The sequence below is a fragment of the Musa acuminata genome, chromosome BXJ2-4, assembly GCF_036884655.1.
Source record: "Musa acuminata AAA Group cultivar baxijiao chromosome BXJ2-4, Cavendish_Baxijiao_AAA, whole genome shotgun sequence".
NCBI classification, from domain to species: Eukaryota; Viridiplantae; Streptophyta; class Magnoliopsida; order Zingiberales; family Musaceae; genus Musa; species Musa acuminata.
Window position 1 is genome coordinate 8,643,978 of NC_088341.1, and position 14,811 is coordinate 8,658,788.

The following is a 14,811-nucleotide window of genomic DNA, read 5'->3' on the forward strand; positions in this document are numbered from 1 at the left end:
TAATTGGACAGGATCCTAACCCACTTCTCCCGTAGTGTCTCCGTTGGGTACCGCCATCAGGTGTCGGTCCTATTCCCATCTCCGGAGGTTGTCTACCAGATCTCACCTGGCAATCATAAAGGGAGCAGCATGGGACCCTCTATGGGGCCTGCTGGTTATTACCAGGACGTGTCAAGGGCATGGATAGGTAGTAGTTGACAACCATCCTGCACGGTTTCTTGGAAGGGAAGGAGATGCAAGTGTTATCGATGCTTGCCATCTGTACTCCCCCTTCAATCTAAGCCTTCGGCTTATACTTATAATATGCCCCTGCAAGGTAATTTCCATCGCCTAAGTCATCTTTGTTGGTCCAAAAGAGTTGTTTGAGGAGTTGAGAAGGGATGGTAAAAATCTAACACATGCTTTTCTCCAACAATAATTAGTTTACAACAAATGGGTACGTCCATTGGAGCTATCCGGCAAATACTGAATATGAGATACTGATGAATTCAGTGACATGACAGCAGGGAAGCAGTTGAAGATGAACGTAAGGAGGTATGTATGTGAATCGACACAAAAGCTTACTGTGGTTAGATGGATTTTAATTGAAAGCTTCATATAATACCGACTTACAGATATGCATGAAGTCACTTTCAGGTGTCAGTAAATGGCAGATGGAACAAACTAAAGTCGAAGATAATTAGCTTCCATTATTCTCACATTCATAGAGCTCATTCAGAAAGAAATGCAAAGAATGGTAGCATATCTACTGAGCATTGATGCAAAGAGGTACAGAATTCTTCGGTGGCTTGTGCTTTTCCTTCACATGTATCGATCAAAAAAGGTATTCCTTCCACTAGAGATTGCATCCCCTGATCAGAACAACATCCCTTATCCTCAAAGAACATGAATATACTAAGCTTTGTTCTCAAGCACTACTTTGAGCTAAAAAGGTAGCTTCTTGATCCACAGTGGTAAGCAGACGCTTCTCGAGAAATATCAATCTTTAGTTCTTGATGCAATCTCAGTAGGAAGCTGTAAAGGAATAAGATCCCGTTCAAGTTTAAGCGATCAAAGGTGAGATTCGATTCTCCTTGTCTGACACGAGTGAAGCTTTCTTGCTCTATAAATGGAACAAGCAGCCCCGGAAAGCTCACCGACGGCTATCCATAAGAGCCTCTGATCATGCCATCCATCATCCCGAGCTTGTTCGGTCGCAGGACGAACAAGCTAAGCGCGCAGGAGCCCCTTTCCGGCGACATCTGGGAGCCTCTCGGAGGCTTCTCGTTCGCCACCACCGCACTGGCGGTGTCTCCGCACGAGACGGCGGACATGGACTGGAAGGAGACTCCCGATGCGCATGTCTTCATCACTGACCTCCCGGGGGTAAGGAAGGAGGAGGTGAACGTGGAGGTGGAGCAGGAGAAGGTGTTAGTTTGGCAAGTCCCATAGTCCCACATCGGGAAAATCAGACTTGTTGTCTCGTCTTGGAACTATAAATAAGGGCCTGAGCTTTGATGTTAAACACACCACAAGAAATACAGTAGGCATCACAAGAAAACCTGCTTATAGTTTGAAGTCTTCTTGTTTAGGAAGCTGAATGTGTTTTATGGCCTAGGAACATCTTCCTAAGGCATTTGTAAGTGTCCCTCTTTTATAGTAGTGATTTGCTCCTCCTTCGTCCGTGGATGTAGGTCAATTGACCGAACCACGTATATCTGGTGTTCTGGTGTTCTTGTTGCTTTTATTCTTTCCGCTTTATTGTCTTTGTTGTGTTGCCAAAATTACCTTGTGGTAAATATCCTGGGGCTAGCTCTAACAAACTGGTATCAGCTGAGAACATTCCAGATGGTACGTCAAAGGAAGATCTTGCGGGTATGGATAAGAAGGCCCGATCCAGTATCATTCTAAATCTCTCTGATGAGGTTTTACGGGAGGTAGCTACGGAGACTACGGCTAAGAGCATGTGGGACAAGCTTAAAGCCTTGTACATGAAGAGGACAGTGGAGAATCGTCTCTACTTGAAGCAGAGTCTGTATATGCTTCGGATGACTGAAGGTACATCTATACTCTCACATCTTGATAGATTTGATTCTTTGGTTTTGGATTTGGAGAATATAGATGCAAAAATTGATGACGAGGATAAGGCCCTGTTACTCTTGTGTTCTCTTCCCCAATCTTTTAAGCATTTTCGTGATACTTTGATTTATGGAAAAGAAACAGTTTCATATCAAGAAATTAAATCTGCACTAAAATCTAAAGAGCAGATAGACAGAGATATCACTAGGGAAAGTAGAGGGAATCAGGCTGAAGGTCTGGTTGTCAGGGGTAGAATGGATAAAAGGGAATTTGACAGTAGTAGATCTAAATCTAGATCTAAATCCAGACATAGAAATTTGGAATGCAAATATTGTCATAAAATGGGGCACATTAAGGCTGATTGCTTTAAATTGAAAAATAAATTAAAGCAAAAAGGAAAACTTGTTGAGAAAACTATTGAGTCTGCTGAAGCTAGTGTAGCATCTGATGAGAATTTTGGAAATATTTTCTTTGCTATTGATGATAGGACAAAGTCTAAAAATGAATGGATTTTAGATTCGGGTTGTTCTTATCACATGTGTCCCAATAGGGATTTGTTTTCCACATATGAATCTTGTAATGGTGGAATTGCTTTGATGGGCAATAATGCCGCATGTGATGTTGTTGGTAGAGGAACAATTTGAATTAAAATGCATGATGGTATTGTGAGAACGCTCACTAATGTTAGACATGTTCCTGATTTGAAAAAGAATCTCATCTCTTTAGGCACCCTGGAGGCTCTTGGGTGTAAATACACAGCTGAAGGTGGAGTTATGAAAGTTTCTAGAAATGCCCTTATTGTTATGAAAGCTTGTAGGTCTGGTAGCTTGTATATTCTGCAGGGAACTACTGTCACAGGTTCAGTTGTAGTTTCGTCATCATCATTGTCTGATTCTGACATCACCAAATTATGGCATATGCGTTTGGGTCATATGAGCGAAAAAGGTTTGAGCATATTGAGCAAAAGAGGTCTACTTTGCGGACAGAGTACTGGGCCACTGGACTTTTGTGAACACTGCATTTTTGGAAAGCAGAAAAGAGTCAGCTTCACTTCTCCGGCAGTTCACAAAACGAAAGGTACTCTTGACTATATTCATTCAGACCTTTGGGGTCCAGCTCATGTTCAGTCTAAGGGTGGTGTCAGGTATATGTTGACTTTCATTGATGACTATTCCAGGAAAGTTTGGGTTTATTTTCTGAAGCATAAAAATGATGTTTTTCTAACATTTAAACAATGGAAGACTTTGATTGAGAAGCAAACAGGTAAACAGATTAAGCAGCTTCGAACAGATAATGGTATGGAATTTTGTGAAGGTGACTTTGAAGAATTTTGCAAAAATGAAGGAATTGCTCGGCATCGCACTGTTAGGATGACGCCTCAGCAAAATGGTGTGGCCGAACGTATGAACAGAACACTCTTGGAGAGAGCAAGGTGTATGATCTCAAATGCAGGGTTGACAAAAGACTTTTGGGCAGAGGCGATTAATATGGCCTGTTACGTTGTCAACCGCGCTCCTTCTGCAGCACTTGACTTTAAAACTCCGGAGGAAGTTTGGTCAGGTACTCCTGCTGATTATTCTGAATTTAAAATTTTTGGGTGTCCAGCATACATGCATGTAAATGAAGGAAAATTAGAGCCTCGGGCTAAAAAGTGCATTTTCCTTGGGTATGCTTCTGGGGTGAAAGGATACAGATTATGGTGTTCTGATCTCAAATCCCCAAAATTTATAATCAGTAGAGATGTTACTTTTGATGAATTATCTATGTTATCTTCCAAAGAGGATTCTACTAGTTGTATAAATGATAGTGCGCAGAAGCAGGTGGAGCTTGAGATTGGGAGTTCAGATTCTTTTAAGTCGAACTCTTCTACTCAAAGAATGCCAGTAGGTGGTCCTGAGTCTACTGACGCAGATGATCCAGAGGAAGAGCAATATTCCATAGCCAAGGATAGACCACGGAGAGATATTCGACCACCACAAAGATATGCAAATTTGGTTACATATGCTTTGTCTGTTGTAGAAGAAACAAGTAAAGTTGGTGAGCCTACTACCTATTCAGATGCAGTTTCTTTTGATAATTCCGCTAAGTGGTTGATTGCTGAGGGAAAGGTCCTTGTTCAGAAAATTTATACGAAGGACAATCCAGTTGATATGTTTACGAAGCCTCTTCCGGTTTACAAGTTCAAGCAGTGCTTGGACTTGGTTGGTATTCATTGTTGGTGATTGCCCGTTGGGGCTTTTGTGAAGAAGGTGGAGCAAGTTTTGTTGGGACATGCCAAGGTGAAGATTTGTTAGTTTGGCAAGTCCCATAGTCCCACATCGGGAAAATCAGACTTGTTGTCTCGTCTTGGAACTATAAATAAGGGCCTGAGCTTTGATGTTAGACACACCACAAGAAGTACAGTAGGCATCACAAGAAAACCTATTTATGGTTTGAAGTCTTCTTGTTTAGGAAGCTGAAGGTGTTTTATGGCCTAGGAATATCTTCCTAAGGCATTTATAAGTGTCCCTCTTTTATAGTAGTGATTTGCTATATCTGGTGTTCTGGTGTTCTTGTTGCTTTTATTCTTTCCGCTTTATTGTCTTTGTTGTGTTGCCAAAATTACCTTGCGGTAAATATCCTGGGGCTAGCTCTAACAGAAGGTGCTCAAGATAAGCGGGCGGCGGGTCAAGGAGAGCGAGGAGAAGGGGGACAAGTGGCACCGCGTCGAGCGCAGCGCCCACAAGTTCTGCCGGACTGTGAGGTTGCCGCACGACACCAACACGGATGGCATGAAGGCGAAGCTGGAGAACGGGGTGCTCACTGTGACTCTGCCCAAGGAGCAAGACAGGAAGGCCCCAGTAAGGTTCCTTCAGATTGAAGGCTAAGAAATCTCTTGAAATATGCATGCATGCATGCAATGAAGTGATGATATATGTTGGTGTGCTGCCTGGTATCGGAAGGAAACCCTAGTTGGCAGGTTGGACAATAGTGTATGCAGTATGAGATGGAGATAATATATCTTAAATAAGCTCTTTGTAGTTTTCTGAGCACTCAAAGTCAGCAACAAGTAACTAATGTACACTGTCAGATCTCCCACTCTGTTTGATCTATAGATGCAAATTAACATCATCTGTTTCTAAAGCAGAGATTACTTCATACATCCTATACCAAACAACACACTCCAATAGCAATTTTGGAAGCACTTGTTGAGATTATTTACAAGTACACAAATTTATTCGAAAATTTGTTATTTATTATACATTTCAAGAGCAATTTTAGCAATTAAGAAGAATTATATCCATATACTATGAAGAATTTTAGCAATAAAGATCATAATCCAAATCATGGAAGAACATAAGAAATCATATAGGAATAATCTTATCTAAATTCTCAAAATAATGATGCAGATGCTACAATTGCTAAGCCAACTGATATATGATGATGATGATGATGATGATATTACTGTTATAACGAGCTTGTAAATTTGTAATACTGGTTTCAGTTACTCCTTTTCTACTGTAAAAAATAAAAATAAAAAAAGAAATTAGCGCCAATAAATTAAGCTATATATATATATATATATATATATATATATATATATATATATATATATATAAATGAAAAAAAGGGAAAAAATACGAGCATGATAGCCAATTAGTGATCGTACTACGTGGTGGCCCCCACCACCTTGGGGAGATCTGCGTGTGAGGCAACCCATAAGCCGACGGTCGGGGCCACCTTTTAGCCGAGCTAAATATTCTTTTGTGTCTATCGACACCCAAACAACGTTTACCCACAATGACAACTCACTTATACGTGGGGCCCGTGGAGGTATGGACGCGCCACTTTCTCTACGGGTCTATTCTTTGGTCGAAATTTCACGTGTCACTAGATGCTCAATTATTTCTGCTTCCTTAGCCTTTCGAACCTTATCATCCTTTACTCCGGTTCGGAAACGTACCCACGAAAACACCCGACTGATGATTGCAGAGAAAAGTGGGTCCCGCGGGACCGGCAAGTGATGGTGAGAACGGTAACGCTCATGAGTACAGAATAAAAGTACTGCTTAGCTTTAATTTTTCTTTTTATCGGTTCCTTCGTCCGGTAGAGAAGAAACTCGAGAAGAGGGACGGCCGTTCAGGAATCTCGTCGACGGCTTTAGGCAGCTCTTGACGGAACCCTAGATCCGGGAACCGGAAACCCCCAACACTGATGCGGATTCCTCCGCAAGCAATGCTAGTTTTCCTCCCATCATAGTACGTAATCTGTGTCCGGGTTCTCTATTCGGCTTCTTCGTCGCCGGATGATCTCGATGCTTTTTTCTTTATCTTGTTAGCGTATGGTTTATTTGACTGGGGTGAATGGTTTCTTCAACGAAAGATGCGATTTCTTAATCTGATTATGCACAAAGAAAGCAGTAGCGATTCGATCTTTTTTCGTAGGGGATGGTTGATTTGCTTTGGGCAATTGGTTTACGCCACAAGAAAAAAATTTATTTTTTGACTTTTTCATGTGTCTTGAATGAAAAGGATGCTGACTTCGTTATGTGTTAGATCTGGTTGGACAAAGTATAGCCTGCAGGTTATGATATCCTTTGTTGGGATGTATATGTTTTTTTGCTTTTGTTCGTGCTTCTATGATATGAACAAATCCCTGTTTCTATGAAATGAACAAATTTTGAACCTTCTTCACACTCAGTTCTACCGGACTAAATTTGACTGTTCTACGTACAATCAAGTTGAGATATTACTAGTGATCTGAGCTCAAAGGTCATTTAGTATGGCACGTCGTTGCTAGATCAGATGATTAATCTGCCATATTAGCCATTATATGATCTAAGTTGACTAGCATTTTCTCTATCTACATAAAATTAAAGGGTTCTCATGAACTTGAATTTTTGACATGAAGAGTGCTAGAGAATGTTTGATCCTCGTTTTGCACAGAATGTGGGTTTGAGATAATTAAATTTATACACTGTTTTCCCTGGTTAATTTATCTTGCTTCCATAGCATTATCAAGTAAGAAAATACGAATAGTAGAATCCATTGTTAGCAGTGATTCAAAATTATCTAGTTGATACTAGAGACTTCAATCTCCATAACATTGGTGTCAAATCAGTCTTCAAAGATATCTAAATAGTGGTAAAGGATCCATGTCACTTACCAAGAAATTAGCAATGAGAGCATGGTGTTGATGTCATATCTGCGATATTTATATTTGTTTTGTTCAATATTATCTGGTAACAAATTGAGTATGGAGAGAACTGATAATGTACTATTGCCATGTGCAAGTAGGGTTGGTGCTCTTTCTTATGTTGCTGAGACATGGTGATAAAACACACAGTACTGGACTATTGTCCTCATCCAACTACCTTTGGAAGTGTTAAAATTTTGAATTCGATTGATATTGGTTGGATATTTTCTCTCTTCTTATTTTGTTATGTAACTTTACTATGAGACACAATAATGCTGCTCATGAGATTCCTAAGTGGAAAGTCAAACAAACCCTTTTATTTTTTATCTAAAAACTTGTTACTGAAGCACCAATGGCCTTGTTTGTTCAACGATTTTTACCAGTTACCATGTACCAGTGTACCATGGTATTGTCTGTTTCATATGCTATGTTGAGCGTGTTAACACAAACTTGGCAATGTCTTTGGCTTGTACGTCAATGGATACATGCCAACCAATATACCTGCAGAACACTGATGCACAAAGTAAGATCCTTGTTGAGCGATAATACTTGTCAAAACTTCTTTAAATGTATTGTGCTCTAAGAGCTCGCTAAATTTCTTGTGTTGTAAAATTCATGTTAATGGAGGGCTTATAAAAGTTATTTTAGGTTGCATTCCTATCCTAACTAAGATGAACTTCTTATGACTTTATGACCTCCCAATAAACTTTGGGTTTTAAACTGGGAAGCTTCGCTATTAGGAACGAGTCGGCATTAAGAGGGAGAGTGAATTAGTGCAGCGGTAAAATCACTAGTTTAAAAATCTTCGTACAATAAAACCGATCGGAAAGATGTTAAATTGAAAGCATACGGAAGAGTGTAGTGGATATAAAGCAAGTAAAGAATGGTAGTTTGCAGTAAATGTAAATTACAAGAATTAAATGCAAACCGAGTTATAGTGGTTCGGTCGTCGTGACCTACATTCACTCTACCGATTTGTCTTCTGTCGAAGCCACCGGTATCCACTAACGGTCTTCCTTCAATAGGCGAAGACCAACCATATTTTACAGCTCTTTCTCCTTTTACCGGGTTTAGGATATAACCCTTACACCCCCCACTTACTCATCTCTCAAACTATTCTAACACTTAGATTTTTTATAGGAGTTCACACAAGATTACAATAGCGTTTTCTTTCTTTTTAACTCTCAATTCTTGTGTTTTTTAACCAGAGATGAGAGGGATATTTATAGGCCTCAAGTGGATTCAAACTTCGAGCCTAAAAGAGTCTCATCCCGGGTTTCCCGAGTCCTAGCGGTACCACTGCCTGACACCCTGCCATTGGGCGGTACCATCGCCTGACACAGTCTTGGAGATTGTGTCACGATGGTTTCACCTGTTTGGCCACTGTTTAGGCCTTTCACTTGGCCCAACATAGCCCATACTTGGGTCACTGAATGAGCCTTTTTCTTGGCCCAAAACAACCATATTTTGGGCTCAGTTGGCCCCTAATTGAGTTGGCTTAATTACATTCTAAACCGACTCAATTAGACTCTAAACTGACTCGATCTAGACATAATCGATTACAAGCGAATCCTTATTGTCCGGCATGTCATTGGTTCATCCGACGCTTCGTTCGATCCTTCGGCGCTTCATTCTCTCCTTCGGTGTATTATCCAATCGGCACATTATCTTCTCGCAACATCAGATCTTCTTGGCACAATGTCCGATCTTCTTGACCCGATGCCCGAATTCACAGCTCAAAGCCTTCTGCCGATACATCAACCGTTCCTCCAGCCCGACGTCCAATCTTCTGACATGTTTGTTCCGGCCCAACATCTGATTCCTCCTGTTTTAATCAATTTGTCTTTTCTGATCGACGTTAGTCCTGTGTCACTTAAACGCACATTAAATTACAAACACTATCAATTTGTTTCATCGTCAAAATCCGAGATTCAATATTCGCAAGGTGCCAGTAGTGGACCATGCGTGCATAATCTGCATGCCATGCCAGGTGGGGTACCCACAATTGCAACTTTATTGGAGCAGTATAGTCAAGCTTCTAGTCGACTTATCAATAAATGCAAGAGCAGTTATTCTCTTGACAAAGAATCCATGAATCTCCGATCTTTGGCGGAAGAAGTTATGGGTTTCAGGGAAGGATCCTGACCTTTTTCCTTGTCTTGAAGTCCCTAGCTTGTGGGACCCTGAAAATGGAGCTCCAATCTCCTCCCTTTGGCAGCCTATCACACTTGTGTGGTTCTCAATATGAAGCCTTGTGTGAGGCTACATAGTATGCGTCCAACCTTCAACTTGCTTTCTGACCAGCTGGATGTTGTGCAGATCAAGTGGTTTGAATCTAAACTAATATATTCAGTCACATTAGATGTTTTAAAAGCTGAAAAAGTCGTAAATATAATACATGCCTTTTTATAAAAAGCTGTAACTCAAACTTGACAGAAAAAATTTATATATCACGTTTTTAAAAATATAAAAATAAGGGCATAAGAGATTCACGACAAAAATCATAAATCGGCTGAAATAAACCTTAGTAATTCTCCATTTCACCATGCAGTAGCTACGATGTACTTGCAATCTCAGGCTGCAGCAGATGCGTCTCTCTTCCACCACCCACAGTAGTTCTCATACTACTTCCAACCTGAGTCACTCTTGGTGAAGACTGCAGCAGGTGCATCTCTTGTTCACCACACAATACTTCTCATGTACTGCTTCCATTCAGTCTCTTTTGGTGATCATCTCCCATTCACCACAGTAGTTACTTACTTTAATCTCATTTCCCTTTTGAGAGACAAGCAGTTACAAAAAATTTTCATGAAAATGTCAGTTTAATTCATTTGGAAACAGCAGTATATTGGTGCTCATTGTGTAGTTGTACAAGATATGCTCTGATACCAAAAAGATTTAAGAAAATCAACAATATATAAAATACAACAAAAATAACCCATAGAAGATTTACATGATGCTATATCCTCTACCTACATCAGGCCTTAGATGGTTCATTACTAACAGCATAGTTCAACCCTAATGGAAATTAAGAATCCAAACACCATGAAAAGTATACCCCTTGTATTAATAAAGCCAGCAAACTCCAAGGCAGACAACCAACATTCACAAAGGTACTTAGATTGAAAATTTGAAATTTAACAGAGTAATTGAGAGGTTCTTTAAATGAAATAAGAATGTGGAATGAGTGCAACAAATCCAGTTGCACCCAACAATAGATGTCACTTGCACAGCTTTTAGGCTCTGATCTTCCATTGGTGTTTGGATATCAGAATGAAATTGGTTCTTTACCTGTAGTTAGAGCTTTGCAGATCCAAAAGGTTTCAAGTTGTGGCATATCATTTTGGTGACATGACAGCAATAACTCCTTGATAAATGTAAATCCAAGTGTGTTAAGAATCATAATGGTTCAGGTAGTTTGCAGATTTAGGCTGGGTATTTATTCATAGTACTGAACTGGCTACATCTATGAATTTCCAGGATGCATTTTCTTTATACAATATGGTTCAAATTTGTCTTCAATATATATAAGAAATCGATAAATTGACATCCAGCAATCCAATAAAAGCATAGGAACAATGGATCTGCAACATAATATTTTCAATGTCAAAATTAGAAGCTAAATCACTACTAGGCAAGTATTTGCAGTGAAACAAACATGATAAGTTATTAATCGGAACAGAATGGAGGTGACAATGAAGAACCATCAGTCAGTATTGACTGAAAAAGGGGCTTCTAAATGTTTCTTATTTAAACCCTGATATTGTTTAGGCAAGTATTTGCAGTCAGTATTCGGTTAAAAAGGCTGGTAAATGTTTCTTGTATAAATCCTGATATTCAAGATGCAGAGATCAAACTGAGAGGCAGCTCAATAGACAAAGGGTATGAATGCCTTCCTTGACTTGGGGTATTCATCCCCAAACTTCTGCCGGTACCACTGAAGGTGTGCCTTTGCTCGAGGCCCCAGATTGGAGCAGGTGTATAGGAAGAAGCCCAGGGATGCTGGCGACCACGCCATAATTGCCCAACCGAGCCACTCCATCATCTCACCCATGTAGTTGGGGCAGCTCACCAACTCAAACCACCCTCCCCTGGGTATCTTGTATCCTCCTCCCTCTGACTTCAACCTCAGCAATACCGAATCTGAAGATATGTTCACGGCCATGCCCCAAAAAAACAGCAACATCCCTGCTGCCACCCGCAAGCAAATCCACCACCATCCATTAGAGAAGGTGGTGGGATAGTCAGTGTAATGAGATATGGAGCGGGACTGGAGGTAGGCGTTAAGGAGGTTGAAGGCAAATGCGATGAGGGCAATGTAGAGGGGAAAGTCTTTAGGCTTCATTTTTTTCGACTTGGAGAAGTGGAGGCGGAGGGGGTAGATGACGGTGCGGTTTGTGTAGTGGAGGAGATAGAGGGTGAGGATAATGAGGGGAATAGGGTGGGACCAATAATGGCCACGGGGGTAGAGGATGAGCGTGAGCCAGAGGGTAGGGCTCTCCATAAGGAACCAGGCGAGTGCTGCAGGCAAAGGAGGCCCCCATCCAGGCTGGGCATGCCTCCCATAGGGCGCGACTAGGAACTGGAGGGATGCAATAGTGAGTGGGCATATGACATACAGAGACACTAGAGCTGCCCAGAAGAGTTTAGAATCGTCAAATTGGTCCATCCTTTCTTCTTCTTAGGACTAAAAAGGATCTCTTCACCTACAAAGAACCAACAGAGGCAGAAATGCATGAAAAAGCAATACAAATGTCAGTAAATCTCAAAGGCTAAGATCACATTTGCTACATGTATACTAAAGTTAAGCAGCAAGTGAAAAAGAAAGAGTTCCACCATAAAATCATTTAGAGACAAGAAACAAGAGTCAAATGTATGTTAGGCCAAATGCAGATAGGAACAGAATGCAATTCCAGCTATTAAAAAAAAAATATCTGGTTTCTAGTGGCAAGTTTCAAAACATATATCTATATCTATATCTATCTATCTATCTATCTATCTATCTATATAGATAAAAATTAACTCAATTCTGGTTGCATGAAACTAAACCAAAAGCATATCCAACCTAATCTTACCAAATCATCACCAACTGAGTTTGAGAGCAGCACAATCCACCAATCCAATTATTTGGATCCAAACAATTTTAACATGTTATTTACACCATAACAGACAATCAAGCTCATTAAAACATTACTCTACCAGTGGCTTCCTTAAGGACAAACTCAAGAAATTACCAAGCAGTTCATCGAACTTCAGCTCTTACCATATTCTACCTTTGAACCTCATCACATTATTTTTAGGTCCATATTCATGACATCATAATGCTAAACTTAGTTTGATAAAATTATAAAGTCATGCAAGGGAAAAAGGTGCCTCAAAGAATACAACATATTGGTTGCAAAATCAATTTTGTCTAGGCATATTGTTTATCTACATAGAAGCAAAATAGCAAGAAAGCATTTGCATGCCCAAAAAGTGCACCAATATATTTTTCATCAACAAAGTTACAAGTCCTTTAACGTATCAAGATTACAACGATATTCGATTGTAGGAATTGTACGACAAACAAACTTGCAAAAATATATACTAGGAATAATTTTCACCAAGCATATTTACTTTCATTCATGATCAAACCAGTGTTGTCAAAGGTGGTAGGCGCAAAAAGTGCCAAAGTTCCAAAATGCTCGGGCCGCTAAGTGCTTGCCGAAACAAACATACATAGGTGAAAAATATCATTAAGGAGAAATACAATTATTAGAATAAAAAGTAGTCAATACATAAGTTTCATAACGTTTCCTATTCAAAATGTCACTACTAAACCACCGACTTAATTCATTTAACCATCTATAACACATTAATGTGCTCCATTGTCCATATATAACAATGAAAATGACAAAACTAAAGAATGTTAACATCAAAATTCCAAGAATTTCATCAAGAAAATCAACGATTATCAAGGTCCACTTCTTGCCGATAATTCATCTGAGGCAATCCAAAACAACCCAAACTACCAGCAATGTCAAATTCGGCCCTTTAAACAATTCATAAATTAATATTAACAAAAGATAACCCTTCTTAACAAGAAGAAGAGGGGAAAGCTTGGGGGAGGGAGCTGTCGGTAAGTGAGAGAAGGGTGGGGGGTGTGAAGATGCAGAGAGAAGGAAGGGACCTGCGGAGAGCTCGGTGACGGCGCGGCTCTCTTGGTGGAGCAAGCCGAGGACGAGCGCAGAGCAGAGAGAGAGAGAGAGAGAGAGAGAGAGAGAGAGAGAGAGAGAGAAGGGGTGTTGTTCGACGAAAAAGGGGGAAATTGCCTCTCGACCAAAGAAATAGAGGAGGGTAGTAGTGATGTTCGACGAAAGAAGCATAGGAGGGCCTGCGGTTGGACGATATAAGCAGAGGCGGGAAAGGAGAAGAGAAGGGAGGATGGTCGCGGCGGGACTGTGTAAGAAACAGAGAGGAGAGGAGCTCGTGGCAGCAACTCTGTTTGGTGGAATAGAGAAGGGTGGCCATCGGAGGGAGAAGGGAAGAAGCAGAGAGATTTGGTCAGCCAAGAGAAAGAGGGAGAGCGACTCCGTTTGGTCAGCCCGAGCCCATGCTTCTATCTGGTTCAACAACCACTTCGATCCAGGCCGTAGGATCGCAAGATCGTACGATCCAGATCTGGATTTTTAAGATCGGTCTCGTCGTGGTCTCTCTCCATCTCTGCCACCTTCTTCGCTCCTCTCAGATAAAGAAGAAGCCGTTCATCCTACCACAATCTTGGAGCTTGGCTTGCTGAGATCAAGGTGCGTAGTGCGTTGGTTCCGTGCATGCATTCAAGCATGCATTCAAGCAAATAGGTTCCGTGCTCGATCACGCCAAAACAAAGACGGATGCCACTCCCAAAAAGCAGAAGAAGAAAGCAAGCAAGCGAAAAAGGGGCTTTCGGCTCCAGCCAGATGAAAACCCTCAATAAATCATGAAAACATACATCAGAAAGCAAAGGAGAGAGACGGCGGGAGAGAGTTACCTATAGGCCGGAGAGGAAATGGCGACGGCCCCGAAGCAGACGGCGAACGAGGGGAAGGGCGAAGAGAGGCCGGAGGGGAAGTGGCGACGACCCGGAAGCAGCCGGCGAACGAGGAGACGGGCGAAGACGGAATTAGGGGTCGAGTGCGCTTCGACACTGATGTCTCCGTCATAGAGTGGATGAGGGGGGACAGATTCATTCATAGATGTGGGGCCAGACATGTATGGGGCCCGGCCACGCTGTCTTCGTTCACCTGTAATCTTCTTGTAAGGAAACATAAAATAAACGAGTTATATAAAGACTTAATGCATGTGATGATCTCACTAAATCTCAAAAGATATGATCATATCGAATATGGAGAGAGTCAATGTCACATGCAATAATATCATTAGAGAACCTGAGGACGATCACAAATGGAGAAATTATATTGGTGACTCGAATCCTTAATCACTCTAATTATGAACAAAATAAAGGGATAATGATTATGATTATATATCAAATTTCAGATTTATTTGAGGTTTTGAATTTGAATTATAAGTCCAAGAAAAGAGTCTGCTAATTTTGATCGC

The 14,811-nt window shown here is 40.9% G+C and overlaps 2 protein-coding genes across 3 annotated transcripts; one reads left to right on the plus strand and one right to left on the minus strand.

Moving 5' to 3' along the window:
* The first annotated feature begins 1,123 nt into the window (after window positions 1-1,123).
* LOC135609876 (18.1 kDa class I heat shock protein-like) lies at window positions 1,124-5,169 on the plus strand. Its single transcript, XM_065103632.1, has 2 exons — window positions 1,124-1,407; window positions 4,701-5,169. Exons 1-2 carry the CDS (start codon window positions 1,165-1,167, stop codon window positions 4,923-4,925), a joined length of 468 nt encoding a protein of 155 aa, XP_064959704.1. The 5' UTR covers window positions 1,124-1,164; the 3' UTR covers window positions 4,926-5,169.
* Window positions 5,170-10,812: 5,643 nt separating this feature from the next.
* On the minus strand, window positions 10,813-14,420 carry LOC135609875 (steroid 5-alpha-reductase DET2-like). Of its 2 annotated transcripts, none has more exons than XM_065103630.1 (2): window positions 14,243-14,420; window positions 10,813-11,939 (listed from the first exon to the last, which is right to left on the minus strand). In XM_065103630.1, the coding sequence occupies exon 2, from the start codon at window positions 11,900-11,902 to the stop codon at window positions 11,102-11,104; it is 801 nt and encodes a 266-aa protein (XP_064959702.1). In that variant the 5' UTR covers window positions 11,903-11,939; window positions 14,243-14,420; the 3' UTR covers window positions 10,813-11,101. The 2 variants fall into 2 exon arrangements, with proteins under 2 accessions (XP_064959702.1, XP_064959703.1); XM_065103631.1 differs by lacking the exon at window positions 14,243-14,420 and adding an exon at window positions 13,403-14,223.
* Between the last annotated feature and the right edge of the window lie 391 nt (window positions 14,421-14,811).

Excerpts from the sequence above, each read along its gene's own strand:
- LOC135609876 (XM_065103632.1), top strand. The coding sequence starts at position 1,165 with ATGCCATCCATCATCCCGAGCTTGTTCGGTCGCAGGACGAACAAGCTA. Across the intron at positions 1,408-4,700 it reads TGGAGGTGGAGCAGGAGAAG|GTGCTCAAGATAAGCGGGCG; the intron begins GTGTTAGTTTGG and ends CTCTAACAGAAG.
- LOC135609875 (XM_065103630.1), bottom strand. The coding sequence starts at position 11,902 with ATGGACCAATTTGACGATTCTAAACTCTTCTGGGCAGCTCTAGTGTCT.